Here is an 18,069-nt window from a genome sequence, read left to right as displayed (position 1 = left end):
ATAACATTAAAACCAGAAGCTACTGAATAAATCGTCTAAATTTGAGCCTAGTTTGATTTGTGTAACATCTCACCATGGGACACCAGTGAAAGCAAGCGTGTTTTTCGTTACGTCTTTCATTCTTGTACACTGGATTCTGTGGCAACCATCTCATCCTTCAGGTTCACGTGGATATGCTGTCTTTACACAACTATTGAAAACTCGTGTATGACAATTTGAGCAGTTATGTTACAAAAATACAGACGTTTATTTTTAACTTAGTTAGTAGTTTTAAACTCCTTTGTGCTGTAGCTTGAGTTTAGATGTGTGGTAGATAAACAGCTTTTTTACCATCCCCATGATTGGTTACCTGCATACCTTCTTTTATTTTAAAAGTTGTCAGTTTAAGAGAAGCAACGTAGGTTTTAATAAATTCAGCTATATGCAAAGACCTTCTCATGTTCCTTAGTTCTTAACTGCCTGCAAAGGAATAAGTTTATCTGAAGAACATGGCAAATACAGGAAGTATTCTGCAAGTATTCGTTGTTGCTTTGGGAAATGAGTTGCATGAGATGTTAAGCTGTACTCTGGAATATATTGTATGATGCTCCTGACAAAATATACAGGAATAGTCTAATGACTGCCATATGAACTTGGCATGCACATGGATTGAAGTCTGTGTGTTTGCACTTGCAGAACAAATCTTTTTAAAATATTTATCTTGGAGCATTTTAATGAATTGTTAATTTATCTCTTGTTCTCACTGTACTTGAAACAAACTATTATATACCTCTTTTTAAAGGAAGATGATGTTGTTGTTATATGAAGAAGGTCTTCGAGTTGTGATACATACATCCAACCTTATTGCTGAAGATTGGCACCAGAAAACTCAGGGGTAAGCAACAATCTCTAGCAGGTCTATGTTTAGTGATTTCTGTAGGTATTTGCTGCTGCTGGGGATAGGATACCAGGTCACATGATCCAGTGCTACAAGTCTGAGACTCCTGAGAGAGAACTGTCTGGCAAAACAACAACAAAAAAATCGAACCTAGAATGGTGGTAGTTGTCTAAGCCTGAACACTACTTGCTTTCTGCTGTAAGCAAAATAGTGTCCTAAACTGGGTATTACCTTAAACTTGGTCCAACTGTTTTAATATCGTTCATTATGTCATGGTGTCTCTTTATGGAAAAATCTACTACCTATAAAGTACACCTAATACAAATGTGAAGTAGATATTTAAAAATAATCTTAATACTGCAAGAATAATGTGAATGTGCAAATAATCTTCTGCTGGGACTGTATCTAGAAAGTAACTTAATACATGCTGGGCAGCACTGGTTCCTTAATACAGTAGATGACCCAGTATCCACCTAGTATTTTCTTGAAAGGAATTTTCTTCCTTTTGATGTGTGGGGTTTTTTTGGTGCAGTTAGTGGGGTTGTTTTTGGTGCAGTTAGTGGGGTTGATTGGTTGGTTTGGTTTTTTTTTTGTTTGTGGTTTTTTTTTTTTGTTTTGTTTGTTTGTTTGTTTGTTTCTTTGTTTGTTGTATAAGTTTTCCAACTTAATGGCCAGCTTGGAACTTTTGTGTTTAGAGCACAAAACTTATGACTAAGTAGCATGTTAATATAAGGTACCTCAACCCCTTGCTTTCTTGGCCATTTTTATGGGGGCATTTTTTAGTTAGATCTCTGCAGTAATTCAGGATATAATATTTCTTCATCAAACTAATTGAAAATGACTTTTCAAAAGTTACTGTCACCTGGACATCCATTTTGCCACTATTAAATATGGCAAGGTTTTGAGGCTTTTCACTTTTCTGAGGCAAGCTCTCATAAGGGTCTTCAAGTGGCAAAAATATAACCAAAGGCCAAAAATATAATTTTGGCCTTTAAATCTCTTACTTAGAGATGACTTAGCTTTTCAGAAAGCCCAGAAGGCATGAAAATACCTATTTGGGATGTTTAACAAGTTGCCCTACTTGTCAAAGATGAAAAACGTTTTTCTTCTTAGCTTTTGCACACCACAATAGTATGTGGTACCACCAGTATGATGGTTCACTGGCTTCTCTGCTTTGTAGGCTTGTGAATTACCAAGGATGGTATCAACATGTTGTAAAGTTGATATTGCAGAACCTTTGGTTTTCATGGTTCCACTAATGTGGGACTGGAAAGAAAAGCTAGATGTTTTCCCTGCATAGTGCCCAACCTGTTTTATTCTGATGGAAGATCCTGAGAGGCAAGTTATCATTATGGGCCACACTTCAAACTATGCAGAATATTCAGACACTCTAATTGCTGTTTTTCTACATCATTGTGCAAACCAGTAGCTTAGCAGAATGCATTGTGGTGTCCTATTCATACAGAAAATTTTGATGAAAGGACTACTGGTTGGTAAGTCCCAGCCTAGCCTGTTGAACAGTGATGAAAGCTGTAAACATATGCATGGATAAATCTCCTGATATTGTTGTTTTCAGTTAAAAGTATTAATTTTGTATTATTTAATGTAGGACTTGACAGTTCTATAAATGTAAAGGCAAGTCACTTTATACTTAGTTTCACAATAAATCTATATAGTATTCATTTATGACCTTCAGATGTGTTTTAATAGCTTTCTGAAACCATGTGTTAATGTGTGGTGTCCTTGTTTTTATGGCTTTGTTTTTAGGATATGGCTAAGCCCTTTATATCCAAGGCTACCTCAGGGAACAACTGGTTCTGCTGGTGAATCTGAAACTAATTTTAAATCTGACCTAATAAGTTACTTGACAGCTTACAATTCTCCTGCGCTCAAGGAGTGGATAGATCTCATTCAAGAACATGATTTATCGGAGACAAGGTATATATTATCTTGTGTTAATAGTGACTTGTGTGCCTTTTTTCCCCCCCAAATTAAACATATGTTCGGGTTTGTTTTGTAAGCTTACTTTGTTTCAGACTCTAGTGTTCAAACACGAGTCTAAGTTCAGGCACTTACAAAAGTCTGTGTTACCCAGATTATGTTAAATTGACCAATTTCTAGTTTTATAAACATACATTTTAAAGGAATGAAAAAAGGTGCATCAGCAATAACTTGACAGAAGATAGCTGTAAGTAATTTGGACTCAGTTTCGTTTAAGTCAGGCTGGCTTAAATATGTGCTCCAATAAAATTACCAGTGGAAAAAACTGTGTTATATTTGGTTTATCATTTAAGAGGAATCATATAAACAAAGGCTATTGTAATGGAGATTTTATTAAGAATAGGGTTCGTTGCTTTTCAGGTGAAATTCAATGCACATTTTGCCTGTTACAGGCATGGATCATGTCTGGTAGGCAATCTTATGTTAAGCAATAGTATACTTTCTATTGAAACAGTGTTCTCTTATATCACATTGTTGATATTACTTATGATAATTCAGGATGCTTTATTTACTTCTAATAGATACATCCTGTGTTTCCACTGAAATATGGTATTTACTTCAGAAAGTCTAAATTTCCTTAGCTGCTTAATAGCAGTTTTATAAGCTGGCAAAAATTTCTTGAAAAGAAAAGCTGAAAAATGTCATAAACTGGCAGAAATAGAGACTGAAACCTTGTCTAGCTTAATATATAAAGTAAAAAATGTGCCTTTTTTTCTTTACATGGAATGTTAGAAGATTGGAGGGGTTAAAAAAAAAAGTATGTACATTATAGTCAGGTGAGCTAACAGCCTGAGCTGATGTTCTTATTCACCTGGTCATCTGCATGAGCTTGGACATGTTGGTTGAGCCCTAGCTGATGTGAGTTTATGCATGAGTTAGGGAAGAGTCAGTTGTTAGGGTGAGGATTGGTTCCTTGCCATATAAAATGTGTAAGGAACATTAATTCGTGGATAAAGCTAGGCATGAGATGCAGTAAGGAGCAGCTTCTTAAACCATCTGTTGTGACTGGGCAGCCAGCTCTCTTCTTTTTTCAGCGCAAAGTCAAACAGGTTACTAAACCATTATTAGGAAGAGAGTTGAAAAAGCTGTATTTTGTATTCTGAACTACTAGGTGCCTGAATGAAATCTCGTACTTGTATCTGCTGATTTGGATGTAGCAATAGATTGGCTTTACTCAATATTACATGCCCAGTTCTGTGCCAAACAAAGAGCCATTTGTATTTATTGCTAAGGTCATCTATTGTCTGCATTTTTGTACACAGAAATAGATGCAGTTCCTGTCTATGCTGTGGAACAGCCTGGTAGTGTATGACAGCCATATAGGATGCTAATAATAAATGGTACAGCTGAAAATCCACTCATATTATAAATCTTAAGTGTGAAAGATTAAATATTTCTGGTTGCACTTCTGTGTTCAACCTTGCTGTTTGTTAGGTTACTTAAATACCTTAATACTTTACAAACAAACACCTCAGAGCTGCTAATAACTTGATGTTGTTTTTTTCCTTTCTGTAGAGTGTATTTGCTTGGTTCTACCCCTGGACGATATCAAGGTAGTGATAAAGAAAAATGGGGTCATCTTAGGCTCAGAAAGGTACTAAAACTGTAACCTTTTTTGTTGATATCCTTTTAACTGTAAATATAATTTTGGAGGGCGTTCTTTAGTCCTTTCAGTTTTTCCAGCAATGATGGGTGATCTTTTAATAGATTGCTACATGTTAATGGTAACATAAGCTTGCAACTCATGACAGTGTAGGCTATGTACATAATATTCCTGGGCATTATTATTACCATGGTCAGCTTGTGATCTGAATTACCATGTGTTTACAGATATGTGAGGAGTCACCATACTTAATCTGCTGGTGGTGTTTCTAACAATTGTGACACTCAGAATCCAGTCTTCTGTGACTGAGAACCAAATATAGCCTCTTTCAAAGGCACTCATTGAGGAGTGACCCGGCAAAACATCATTTTTCTCTTCAATTGTTCTTTTTTTCCCTCCTATTGTAGGCTTCTTTTATAGATGGGGCTTTAGGACATGAGAGCAATTTTATGGCCAACAACCACCAAATATAAAAAGATTCAGTTGTTAAATTTATGTTGACTTCTGAAGCTTATGTTTAATGTTTTTAGGAAGAGCTGCTAGCATTCTTTTTACGTGTTACTTCATGGTTGGCTTTGGCACTTTTGGATGTAACTTGAGATATTTGACCTTCTCTTGAAGGAACAGTGGTTTATTTGGAGAGCCTGATGACTCTTTTTTTTATTGCAAAGTTAGATAGTGTGAATGTTAATCTGTTTTGTTGTCAGGGAATTATAGAGGAGTTATTATATTGGAAATTATTTCAAACCTCTAAGGTTTTCTTTACCTGTTGAAATCTAATGATGTTTTAATTTCCATCGCCAGCTTTTGAAGGATCACACTTCGTCAATACCAGCACGAGAATCCTGGCCTGTTGTTGGACAGTTCTCAAGCATTGGTTCACTGGGTGTTGATGGGTCCAAATGGCTGTGCTCAGAGTTCCAGGAGAGCGTGGTGGCTGCAGGCAGCAGTGTGACAACTCCCCTTAAATGTGATGTTCCGATTCATTTGGTATGTCTTTTAGATGCTAGTGTCCTTTATTTAACATTTATTCATTTGTTATTTAAGTCTTAGTTATTGGTTTGCTTTTAACTTTTGGAAGACATTAATGGAGTTTTCATCCTGCAGTAATAAGGATGCCACTTTAACATTTGTGTATGGCATACTAAAAGATGTACTGTAATTTCCATCTTCATGACACTAGAGTATATATAATCTAATCAAAATGACATTCTCATTATGTAGCTTGTCTTCTATTGAGTTTTGTAGATGCAGCTGTTTCTGATACAGAGATGTTAATGAACACTGAGTGATTAATACCTAAAACAAATTTTTTTCTGAACTTGATTATTTTGGTCAGATATTAGCACAATTAAGTGGAGGAGGAGAAACAAGCTTCTAACAGGAGCTTGTTAAATTAAGGAGAAAATGTCCAACTATGCCATTACCATGTTCTATTAATAATTGCTCCTGCATGCTTGTATTTGAGATCCAAATCTAAAAATCTCATAAAATAATGTTAGGAGCTTACTTTCACCACTGTGGAAAGTGGTTGAAGCAGGATTGAGTCTTGCTAGCTTATTTTAGTAAGCTCTGCAAGAGAGATAAAAATTACTTAACTTTTTGTTACTGGTATACAACTAGTTTTAAGCTGTAGTGCAGTATTACTCATCCTGAAATTTTAATGTTTTTTTCTCAAGTAAGTTTTCTTTAGGGTCATTTTTGTTTGAGAACTGACAGCTTGTGTATTTAGAGCTGCATTATTGAAGTTACTTTTTTCCCCTCCACCCCCATCTCCATGAAGGTTTATCCTACGGTGGACAATGTGAGGCAAAGTCTGGAAGGCTATCCTGGTAAGCATATGAACCCCCATCTATTAGCTTTTTGTGGTCATAATGTCCTGTGAAATCATTTCAGTGGTTGGTCTTGAATGAACATGAAGTTGTCATCTTGCTGAGAACTTGGTAGTGGCAGTAGAATCCCTGTATTACTGTTACTGGAGCTCTGACTCTGGCTCTCCTATTGCGATTGAAAAGAAAAAGCTTTGTGGGCATTGGTATATAATGTTTAAGTGTGTATAACTGTATTCATATGTCATTGTGTAGGAAAAAACAGCTCTTGCTCACTGTTCTAACTCCAGTCATGCTTTCACTTTGGCAGAAAATTCAGGTTTGAGTGTGCGGAGTTCTCTGTGTTTTCTTTGCGGTGTCATCCTACACATCAGATATAATGGAGAAGATGATGTTTCACTACTCATTAGTCACTTTTTTAATATTGCAACATGCAATTGTTCTGTTCAGTCTTACCATGTTTGTGTTAATGAAGTCAGTGTATTTGTGTAGAAAGCACAGCCCCAGCCAGCCTGAAGGAGGAAGAGGTGCTGTAATATTCTGATGCAGGGAAGCTTGTTTCTCAAAAGCAGGCCCTTATGTGGGTTACACCGAGGCGTGCTGAGGGAGCTGACTGATGTCAGTGTGAAGCTGTTGTTGATCAGTCTTCAAAAGGTCAAGGCAATTGGAAGAGATTCCTGAGGACTGAAAGAAAGGGATTCTTTCCTTTCTTCATGAAGGTTAAGAAGGAGGATCTGTGGAACTATAGGCCTGTCAGCCTCGCCTTGATCCCTGGGAAGCTGGTGGAGCAAAGAATCCTGGAAACCATTTCCAAACGTGATAAACAAGAAGGTGAATTGAGTAGTCAGCATGGATTTACAAAGGAGAAATTATGCTTAATTAACTTGATATCCTTCTGTGAGAGATGGCTGGATTGATAAATGAGAGGAGTGCACTGGATGTTGTTTATCTTAACTTTAATAAGGCTTTTGACAGTCTCCTGTAACATCCTTACAGACAATTTGATGAAGTACAGGCTGGATGAGTAGATAGTGAGGTGAATTGGAAACTGGCTGAACTTCCAGCCCTCAGAGGTTGTGATCAATGATACAAAGGCCAGTTGGAGGTCAGCCACTAGTAGGGGTGTGTGCCAAGCATTGATACTGGGACCATGCATTTAATATCTTTACTAATGACCTGGATTGTGGTGCAGAGTACATACTCAGTGAGTTTGCAAATGTTACAAACTCAGGAGGAGTGGTTGATGCGTCAGATGATTGTACTGGCATTCAGAAGGACTGTACAGGCTGGAGAAGTTGACAGACAGAACCCTCACAGAGTTCAGCCGAGGGCAATGCAAAAGTACTGTGCTGCAGCAAGAATAACCCCAGGTGCCAGCACACTGGGGCTTGACCAGGGGAAAGCAGACTTGCAGAATAAGAGCTGAGAGTGCTGATGATCATTAGGCTGAAGATAAGCCAGCAATGTGCCCTTATGGCAAGAAGGTCGACAGCATCCTGGGCTGCATTAGGAAGCATGTTGCCAGCAGGCTGAGGGAGGTGACCCATCCCCTCTGTTTAGAACCGCTGAGACCACATGCAGAGTGCTGCGTCCAGTTGTTGGCTTCCTGGTATAGGATGGACATGGTCATACTGAACCAAGGCCACAAAGATGAATAAGGGATTGGAGCATCTCTCATAGGAGAGGCTGAGAGAGACCCATCATTCTTTAGCCTGGAGAAGAAAACTTTACTGAGAGATCTTATCATTGTGTATTAAATTCTTGATAGGAGAATGCATAGTAGAGGCAGATTCTTTGCATGGGGACCAGTGAAAGAAAGAAGCAATGGACAAAAAATTAGATACAGGAAATTTTGGTGAACGTTTACAGCAAAAATGTTTTCTGATGTTTAAATGGAACAGGTTGCTCTGAGAGGTTGTAGAGTCTACATTCTTGGAGATACTCAAAACCTGACAGTACGGAGATAGTGCTGTTTGACTCTTGCTTTGGGCAGGGAGTTATTCTGGATGATCTACAGAGGGTGCTTCCAGCTTCAGTGATTCTTTGGCATTGCTGAATCCATAAACATGTTCCTGTTCCATACCAGATACCTGTGCTCCTGTGTAGTATGGAGTAGCTGTTGAATTCCTCTAACAATTGGTGGAACACAGGGCTATCAGGAATGCTTTCAGCTCTCTTGATCTTTCCTCTGAATTGAGCAGTGTTTGGACAGATGTAGAAACTGCAACCAGTGAGTATAAAGGTATCTATGGTTCCCACAAGTAAATAAGGATCTTTTGAAATGCCTCTGGTTGCCTACAGCATCTGTTTAGCAAAGTCGATACTCTTGAAATTCAGAGATGCAATCTGCAGTGACTCATTACTGTCACTTTTATATTGTGAAATAACTTGATGAATTAAACTCTGTGCAAATGAACAGCTTGGTGGACTCCTGTAGTTAGTCCATCCCTGGGAGTAGTAAAGCTTTTTTAATAAGTCCTTATGATGTCTTCCAGGACAGGTTGAATGCAGTAGGTTTTACATCATGGTTTTAGTAACACAGTACTAATATAACTCAGTATGCCATGGCTGATTCTTCTTTGTTAAATCCATTTCAAGAAATCACAACATGCATTATCCAAAGACCAAATCAATACAAAATACAATTTCAGAGAAGTTCTTGCTCTTTAAAATAATGCTGTTTGGTGTTGTGGGTTTTGTTGATTTTTTTGGGGGGTGGGGGGTATTTGGTTTTGTTTTTCTTATTCACTCTAGTTTGTTTAGGTAATTATTCTAATCTGTTGATACCAAGTGGTATCATAACAAAAAAGTTACCCATAAACATCTCTCTTCTAAGAGGATTTAGTTCTATGGCCTGTATATTGTTTCTCATTTTCCCAGTGTAAATCTGCTACTTAGTGTTTAGGAACTTGGTAAATTAGAATGAAAAAAAAACCCCACAACCTATATAACATTTTAGGCTGCTGGAGCATTTAATCATTTTCTGAAAATAAGTCATAAGGATAGTACAGATAACTTATTCCCCAACATGCTTTCTGTTTATAGAGTGTGTTTCAAAGAACGAATGTACATGTTCTATTTTTTTCCTTAAGCTGGTGGCTCGCTTCCGTACAGTATACAGACAGCACAGAAACAGCTGTGGTTGCATTCCTATTTTCAGTAAGTAGAACTCTTATGTGTGTGATTTTTTTTCATTGGACTGTATGTTTAAACTCTTTAAAAGCTTTTAGTTCCTTATCTACTGGTCTTATCTCCAAAACATATTCAAAATGTGCTATTTACTTGCAGAAATGGTATGGGATACTGTTGCTAATGGAGGACACTACCAGATTTTTGGATTCTGTAAACTTCTATTTAAACTTTCCTTCTCTGAACTGGAATAATGTTAATCCTCTTTTCTTTATTTTACAGTTGTATTTCACTTCCCCACTTGTGCCTCAGTATTAACAGGATTTCAGCTGAGCCACAACAGGGTTAGGAAGGTTTTTGTTTGTTTGTTTTTGGAGTGTACCAGCCCTGCTGCAAAAATTCTCAGTTCCTTTATGGTAACATCATTTGTTCAATGTGCCTGACGTTTTCCATTAGAAACTTCTATTTTCACTTGCTACTAATGTTGCCAAATTCTAACAGTGACACATTCCATGCCAGATGTCTCCCTGAGGCTGAATCTTTAAAAACTTAAGCATGTTTTGAGAACAATAGGAAAAGTTGTTTTGAAGATCAAAAAAACAAAACCTAAATCTGGTAACCTCTTACAAGACCACAGGTCCCCATTCCTTTCACCAGAAACTTTTAACTCTTCCAGGTGGAGATTGTGCTGGTGAGATACTTTACCAGTATCTAAGTAAGAGTTAGTAAAGTTGCGTATATGTTCAGAGGGCTGAGAATACAGTTGCTGGTTGCAGAGAGCATCCTCTATTCTGGAGTGAATGTGACTGCTGCTGTGAGCCTTACTGGTCAACGTCCAAGGAATGGATCTGGAACAGGAAGCTTGTGAGGCTTTGTCCTGCCTTTGAAGTGTGTGCCTTCTGACCAGAGACAGCAAAGGAAGAAAGCTGCAAATACCTTCAAGATTGTTCAGTCATGATTCAAAAAGTGAGGAGATCATAAAACTGGGAGTGTTTGTGCAGCCTTAATTCAGTTTCTGTAAGCATATATGTCATGATAATATTATTGGAAGAAAAAGGTAAACTTTTTTCACTTAGTCTCTTACTCAGCGCACAGAACATTACTAGATAATGAGACCATTCATTGTTTTATTCCTGTTCAATGCAAAAACACCCACACACCTGTCTCACTGGGCATATTAGGGCCCTACTCTGGCAACAAAATGGCTGTTTTAAATTCATCTCTCAAATTGCTTGCAGCTGACAAGTGGCCCTATATAATTGCACTATAGTGACTATCCAGAAGTGGATTGTTATCCTGCAGTAATAGAAGATGCTAGCCCTTGAGGAGAGCTTGTATGTAAGCTGTTACCATAGAGCAGATGACATACAGCAGCTTCTTATCCATGATAACCTGAGTGACACAGAAAATGCTAGGTCCTGTTTTCATAGAATGAAATGTAAGATGAACGATTTTAAAGAGTTGCCACAATGCAAAGCTTTGGGCAGTAGAGGGATTATAGGAATTTTTCTTTACCTCACTGGGAAATAAAACAAAACCAGCAAGAATCTAGAGATCCTACCAGAGCTGAAAGAAGATGAAAACTTTATACCTGAAGGAAAAGGAATAGCTCCTTTTTGCAAGTAGGAAGAGACTAATGGAGTTGGAAAATGGTGTCCGTATCGTATCACCCATAGAGTCAGAACTTCTGTTCCAGCCATACAATTTTTATAACATCTGTGGGCTACTTTTCTATCTCTTTTGTTAGTTGAGTATATTTAACTAACCTGCAGTGCAGCCCTGAATTGTAATTTCTCAAATTTCTAAAAAGAATAAGGTGACTAAACTTAATATTGATTTCACTTTTCTGATCATAGCAAATAATTACTAGACTGCTTTGTTAGATTAGCTATGGTGAAAATGGTGCAACTTGCTCAGTTTTTTCCTCTGGTAGGGTTACTTTTTCTTTTTCATATTCAGTATTACAAACTGGTACAGGGAGATTAGCAGCATTTAACGATTTCTGTTAACTGCTGCTTTTGAAACACTAGATCAGCTTTAGTGTACATAAAACATTGTATTTTAACACTCATTTTAATTGGTTGCCTTTTAATACTGCACACATTGTTTGTGCAGTACCATGTCAAGCTTTATTTTCGAAGAATGGAAGAAGTTGGTTTGACAAGAGCTTGTTTAACTTGCTGCTGGTGAGTCCATTATTGTAGTTGTTTTAGAGCGTTATGTGTTCTTCAGGCCTGTAGAGTTTTAAAGAATAATAATCTTTCTTCTCAGTCTGGAGAACTACCGTGTTGTTCCCCTGACATCATAAAAGATGAGAGATACGGAGCATTTATACAGAGGACCAACTGTTCTCTTATGGTTGAGACTAACGGTGTGAGTTGTTCTAAGTATGCTTGAGCCTTGTTGCCAGCATCTTGACATGGAAAACCCATTCACTATTTGAAGTAAGAACTAAATAATGAAAGAGGGGATGTTGTAAAAAATGACTTATCCCTGGCTCTGCCTATGGATTGGCTGTGTGTGCACAGACTAATTTCCAGGATGTTAGGATTATCTGTTTTCCCTGTCTCAGTAGTTCTGCTTGTAAAGGGGCCTGTGTCTGCTTCCTTAGCTCATGTGTGCCAGAAATATCAGACATCGGTGGCAGTTGATACTTGCTGTATGTCGTCCAGCTAAATGCGCTGTGATTGCCTTAATCTACTTTTCAAACTCAAAAATTCATTGCAGAATAAAACAAATATTTATCAAAGGCTTAAAACCAAAAACCATACTTCTGAAATTCTGGAAGTGGTTAAGTACACATGAAAGCAGCAATTTCGAAGTGTTCACATTTCTAGTGCAATGCGAGTGCACAGTATTTTCTGTATTGTAAAAAAATAACTTATTCGTTGTAGAGAACATTTTTTTTTTCTTCTCCTCCTTTCCCCCTAGAAAAGTGAAACTCAAAAATAGCTATTGGAAAAATGGAGGCATAAGAGGGACAAAATCTCTTGCATTTTAAGAGCTGGAAAGTAGATTAGGTGCACTGAATTAAAGAGGTAATCATCACATTAGAGGCTGTGGAATTAAAAAGAAAAAAGAAAAGCTGCTGACTGACTGAAATGCCACAAAGACTGTGAGGGAGGAAGTAGCAGCAAGTTACTGGTAAAAATGTCAGGATTAGTGGTCTAAAGTCAGTTAAGCTGTATTAGTGATAAGGAGTTCTAGGAATGTAAAAATAAAAAAAATTCAAAAAGGCTTACATGTTTTACTGTTCAAATTCTGATAATACCTACTCACACCACACTTGAGGTACTGTTAGAGGTACTGTGACCTCTAACTGACAAAAAAAAAAATGACTTGAAGCTGTGGTTTTGCTCTGTAAAATTTCTCAAAGCTAGTTTCGTTTAATTTACTGTATTTATTTCTGAGGCTGAATATGTCTGAAGTTTGCTGCAACATGTGATCAGCCCTGTGTTCATCCTTTGCCAGTTGCATTCTGATTAAAAGTTTACAGCTCAAAATATGTCAAGTCAATGTGACTGAAAGTAGCCTGAAATTGATGTATTGACATACACTCTCATCCTTGCTGTGCAAAGCAACTGCATTTGTACATTACTTTGGGCTTTTTCTAATATATTTTGGCTTTTTTTTTTTTCCTAAAATGGCAGGAAAGCTGAAATTTAGCTGTATTAAGATTATAGCTGTATTAAGCTATAGTGTGTATATATATCTACATATATATATATAAAATATATAAGTTGTATTAAGGTGTATATAGATTAAATGAGATATTGTATGCATCTGAAACCCCTTCCAGTTCTTTTCATTTATCATTCTATTATGTAGTCTGCAGATAAGCCGACTTAGTCTGAAAGGAAAATGTTTCTTAAATACTTTACAGCTAAGAATGCTTTTACTATAAGCATCTGAGTTTCTCAATGAGATAATTACTTTAAAAAACAAAACCAAAACACACTTAAAGATAAGGGGGAAAAACCCAAACTTATCAAAGAACTTAATCACTTTCTTTCCCCTCTTTGTCCTTATGTGTTAATATTTGTGCTGTTGTGTTAAAGAAAATATAACCAAAAATGTATGCTTCCCTTTCTGATTTTAACTTTCTGGAATACTACTTTCAACCACTTGTAACTGAAACTAACTGCAATTAGATTACTGTAGAATGTAAATGGAAGAGAAGCAGTAGTGCTCTTGCTAAAAGATGGTACTTAATTGCATCTGTCAAAGATGATAAGGAGGCAAAAGGGCAGTAGACTGAGCTAGTATCTCCAAACGATTGCAGATAATGGTGGAGGCAGAAGTTTGCCCTCAAGTAAGGCAGTAAGATAGATCTGAAGAAAATCTGTGTTCAGTTCCAAATTCTACTGTTTTTCCTGTTTTTCATTCCTACACTGTTACCGGAGTTACCCAGTTATTTTTGTGCCTTGAACCTAGTGTTTTCCTGAACTGTCAGTTGTGAGATAAAAGCTATCAACAAGAATTGTTGAGATACTGTACAGCCTTAAAATCTGTCTGTATGTGAAGTATGGAGTGCTGTTTCTATATCATATGTCTTAGGCTGTTCTTCAAAAACAGATTTTAGTGTGACTTGCATCAGAATATAAAGATCTCTAGGTTGCTCCAGACACATGTTCAGTGTCTCAGCTCTTGCACTTTAGGGAATACAGGACCAGTTCTCAAAACAGTTTTCTTTTCTTCGTCGGAGAATAGGGTTGTTATAGTAAGGAGGTCTTGACCCCTGAACTGCAAGGCCCTTGACTCATGTGAAAGTTAGTCCTGAAAGCTGACTTAGGCAAAGAATTCCAGCCCTTACACTTCAGCCTTCTTAGGCTTTTAAAGGAGCACAGTTCACAGTTTTTTTCAGAGCTGATCAGTTCTTTTTGATTTGCCTTTTAGAAAAGAATGCTAAATTAGGGAAATGAGATTGTGACAATCAAGACTACAGTCTATTATATTCCAGACTGAGGACAGAAGTCTTTGGGTAGAGGAAGGTGTATTTGGAAGCCTTCTTCCTGACTTTCAATGAGGACCAACACCTGTGAGTGGAAGGTGCTTCTAAATACCATGATTATGTATCTTCAGTTATGCACATATATTTACTGCTTGGTTACAGTTTAATTCTGTAACATTGATGCTAAATTACCCCAGTAATGGCTTGTTGTATTAAACAAGTTTATAGATACATACATAGATACGACCTCTACTCTCTTAAGTCCTCAAATTTCTCAGTGACTTAGGGGCACAGCAGAGGGAAGAGGAAGCATAGTGTCAACAGTCTATTGATTATTCCCTGACTGTGCTTCATGCTTAATAAATTGTGATGAGCTTGGGCAATTTTACAGGGATTAATTTGGTGTCAAGCTCCTTTGATGTAAAAGCATAACCATTTGATAGTCTTTAAAGAAATATTGGTGGGAGTTTTGGACTTGGTTTCTTGAGTGCTAGCTAGAGTAAAGGAATGGAAAAACTGAGAAGAATGGTTTGTTTGCTGATTTATTTGTAAAGAAAAAAATCATGCCCTTCTGGCTTCGAGTAAGATTGGATTTCAGAATTAAAAAGTCAGTTAACAAAGTATTTTCAACCTTTCTGTACAGGGGTGGGGAGGTATTAAAGGTGATGGTATTACCAAAAACATGGCACTGTAGTATGGTGAGTATCTTTTAGACCTCAGAACTGTATCTGAAAATAATTCCTTTTGTTTTTCTAGCAAATGGTCAGCAAACATCTCAGGTCGAAGTCATGCTATACCTCACATTAAGACATACATGAGACCATCTCCTGACTTCCAGAAGATTGCCTGGTTCTTAGTTACAAGGTAAACAGCTAACCAGATACCTCTGACTTAAAAAAAAAAAAAATAAAAAAAATATATGTGTGTGTGTATATATATATACATATACACGTATACATATATACACATATATAAAGCTCTTGTCAATTGCAGGCTCGGATGAGTTGCTGCTATAATCTTTATAATATGATAAGTAGTTATATGAATTTTTGTCCATATTTAATGTTTCCTTATTGCATTGTCCTTCTGGAGGCTGCAAGTTGAAATGATTATGTCAGAAACTATTGGCAGTCACACCAAAATCTTGTCTGAGCTCTAACTGCTAATTTCAGGGTTCAGCGTCACTGAAATAAGTATTTTTTAAACCTTGGGTTGAGTTTCTTTAACATGTGCTGTACATGTGTGTGCTGGTTTGTACAAAATAGACATGGGTTAAGCCTAAATCTATCCTTGTGCTGACTTATTGCAAAACATGTAGACACCTCATGTCTGGAATCTGACCTCTTGCCAGATTGAGTTGTTCAGCAGTCTAACTTGAAGTCTAGCTCTGTATTTCTGTTGTTTGGTTTTTAAAGAAGCCAAAAGAGGAAGCAAGAAATTTCTTGATGTGTCTTGCTGTGTAGGAAGAATACAGATATGTTTCAGTTTTGCCAAAACTGATTTTTATGCTAGCCTATATACTGTTGAACATGGTCGTTGTATCCTTACTCTTAAATACTCAGTTACTTTAATCTTTTTCCTCTTTGTATTCTGGTTCCTTACATTTCTTCATTCAGTGATATTGTTACCTGCAATAACAGTAATGATTAGGGTGCCTTTGAAAGGATTTAAGTCATTCAGATTTGATTTAAGTCACTCAGATATGATGCTGAATCCACCTAATAGGGAGAATCATGGTTGATTTTTATTTTTTCTTATGTTTCTTCTATTCCACCATTTGCTACTACAAAAAGCATCCAGTATGTGTCAGTTAAAACAAAATGTGTAAGCTTTTTCTTTTGCTGTAGAAGTGGATTTTGACAACAGAACTGAGTTTATTTTTTGAATCCCAACTTGATCTACTTCATAGCTGATATTGTTGAAGGATCAAATACGACATGGTGCTGAACAGCCCATTAAAATAAAAATGCCTCTTTGATGAATACTTGTTTTTATAAATATTTCAAAGAGCAAAATGCCAAGAGCGAAAGATATTTTTAGCACATGCAAAATGCTCTATACTAAATGTATTATAATGTAACTAGTTATGATTGCACTAGCCTTTGATTCTCCTAAGTCATCAAATTGAAGCTATTTACCAAGTTCCTTTCTGAAATATGCGGAGAAGATTCAAAAGGTTGAATTTGTCTTGTAGGTCTGTATGACACAAGTAGACTTGTATAATTATCTACGTGTTGGATGAATACCCTTCTATATATTGTCTCTGCTGCCCCCACTGTGCTGTAAAAAATAGCAATAAGGAATAACACACGAGTCACTTCTTATGAAAAGACGGTTCTGATTGTACTTCTGCTAGAAGTGCATTGCTACAGCTGTGGCATTTGAGCATTTTCTGCTGTGAAGATTATGCCTCACTGAAGTGCTGTGTTTCTGTTTACAGTGCCAATCTATCTAAAGCAGCTTGGGGAGCTCTGGAGAAAAATGGTACACAACTGATGATCCGGTCTTATGAACTTGGAGTCCTTTTCTTGCCTTCAGCATTTGTAAGTTCACAGCTCAAGTACCAATCCTGGAATTTGCGGAGATTGCCAATCCACTTACTAGGTTCTGTCTTTCCAGGTTAGAAAGCTAATAGCAAGTGGTGTTTACATAAGGTATTCTTTAAAATAGAAACACTGTTTTCCTACACAATGAGTATGGATTTGGCATTGATATGACTTCAGTTGTTTTACTGAAAGGCAATAATAATAATAAAAAATTGTGACATATACAAAATGTTGCTGGAAACGATGATCAGATCTCTTCATGCTTCTTGAAACTAGGCTGTGAGTGCATATTTACATTGAAGTGATGTATATGGGTTATAACTTGAAAAATAGTTCCATGTATTGCACTGATTGCTGTTCTTCCTCTTTCCATGAAATGCATTTGGAAAGTCATCTGGCTGTCTCTAGTCAAACTTTCTGCTTTGAGACAAGTTCTCAAATGTATCTTCTAAAATATCAGGTACAGATCTAAGAACATCTTCATAAAAGGCTGTTTGAAAGCTGAAGGACTGTGCCTCCTTAAACCTGTGTGACAGCAGTCTTGTTATGTAGAAGACAAGTCTGATCCGTAATAACTATTACTCTAGTGTATGGAGCACAGGACTGGGCAGTGTGAATTGTTTTTGTGGTAACTAAGGTCTGTCTAGCTTGTAGTCTAGTGCAGTTGTAGCAGATGCCATGGGGGTTAGCATAATAAACAGTATGTATGTGATATCCCTTTAGGATATGTTCCCTATGATTACTTTTAAAGGCTTTCCAGCTGTTTCTGGGAAGACATTGGTTGGGTCTCCTCTCATGAAAGGCTTCATTGAAACACTGCAAAAATTTGACCTCTTCTGTCTGTTCTTTGCCAAACCTCTGTTTAGGGACTAGAGATAATTCTGCTTGGGGAGTGGAGGCGGGGGCTGCATTGCTTTGAATTGTAAAGACTTTTCAGCAGTTTTCGCTGCCTTTTACATTCATACACACATTCTAGAACTGTTTATGGAATGAACTCCAAAGAAAACTTAGTTTTTAAATGTGTAACTGTCCTTGACTTCTGGTATTCTGTTTTTTCCTTTTGATCAACCTTTTGGAAAAGTCAGTCGGTGTGTCCTTGGTCGTCTCCAAAAAGAACAAATTCACCTGTTGCT

At 37.1% G+C, this 18,069-nt stretch overlaps 1 protein-coding gene across 1 annotated transcript in view; it reads left to right on the top strand.

Moving 5' to 3' along the window:
* The window catches only part of TDP1 (tyrosyl-DNA phosphodiesterase 1), a 47,762-nt gene that overhangs the window by 8,542 nt on the left and 21,151 nt on the right, over positions 1 to 18,069 (top strand). Inside the window, exons 7-14 of the mRNA XM_080345723.1 lie at positions 782 to 874; positions 2,645 to 2,815; positions 4,394 to 4,472; positions 5,286 to 5,471; positions 6,265 to 6,313; positions 9,403 to 9,469; positions 15,147 to 15,254; positions 16,831 to 16,933. Coding sequence (XP_080201849.1) covers positions 782 to 874; positions 2,645 to 2,815; positions 4,394 to 4,472; positions 5,286 to 5,471; positions 6,265 to 6,313; positions 9,403 to 9,469; positions 15,147 to 15,254; positions 16,831 to 16,933 — 856 coding nt within the window. The remainder of the gene's footprint in view (positions 1 to 781; positions 875 to 2,644; positions 2,816 to 4,393; positions 4,473 to 5,285; positions 5,472 to 6,264; positions 6,314 to 9,402; positions 9,470 to 15,146; positions 15,255 to 16,830; positions 16,934 to 18,069) is intronic.

This window comes from Nesoenas mayeri, assembly GCF_963082525.1.
Source record: "Nesoenas mayeri genome assembly, chromosome: 5".
Classification (NCBI taxonomy): domain Eukaryota; kingdom Metazoa; phylum Chordata; class Aves; order Columbiformes; family Columbidae; genus Nesoenas; species Nesoenas mayeri.
This window is presented reverse-complemented; position numbering and strand designations above follow the sequence as displayed.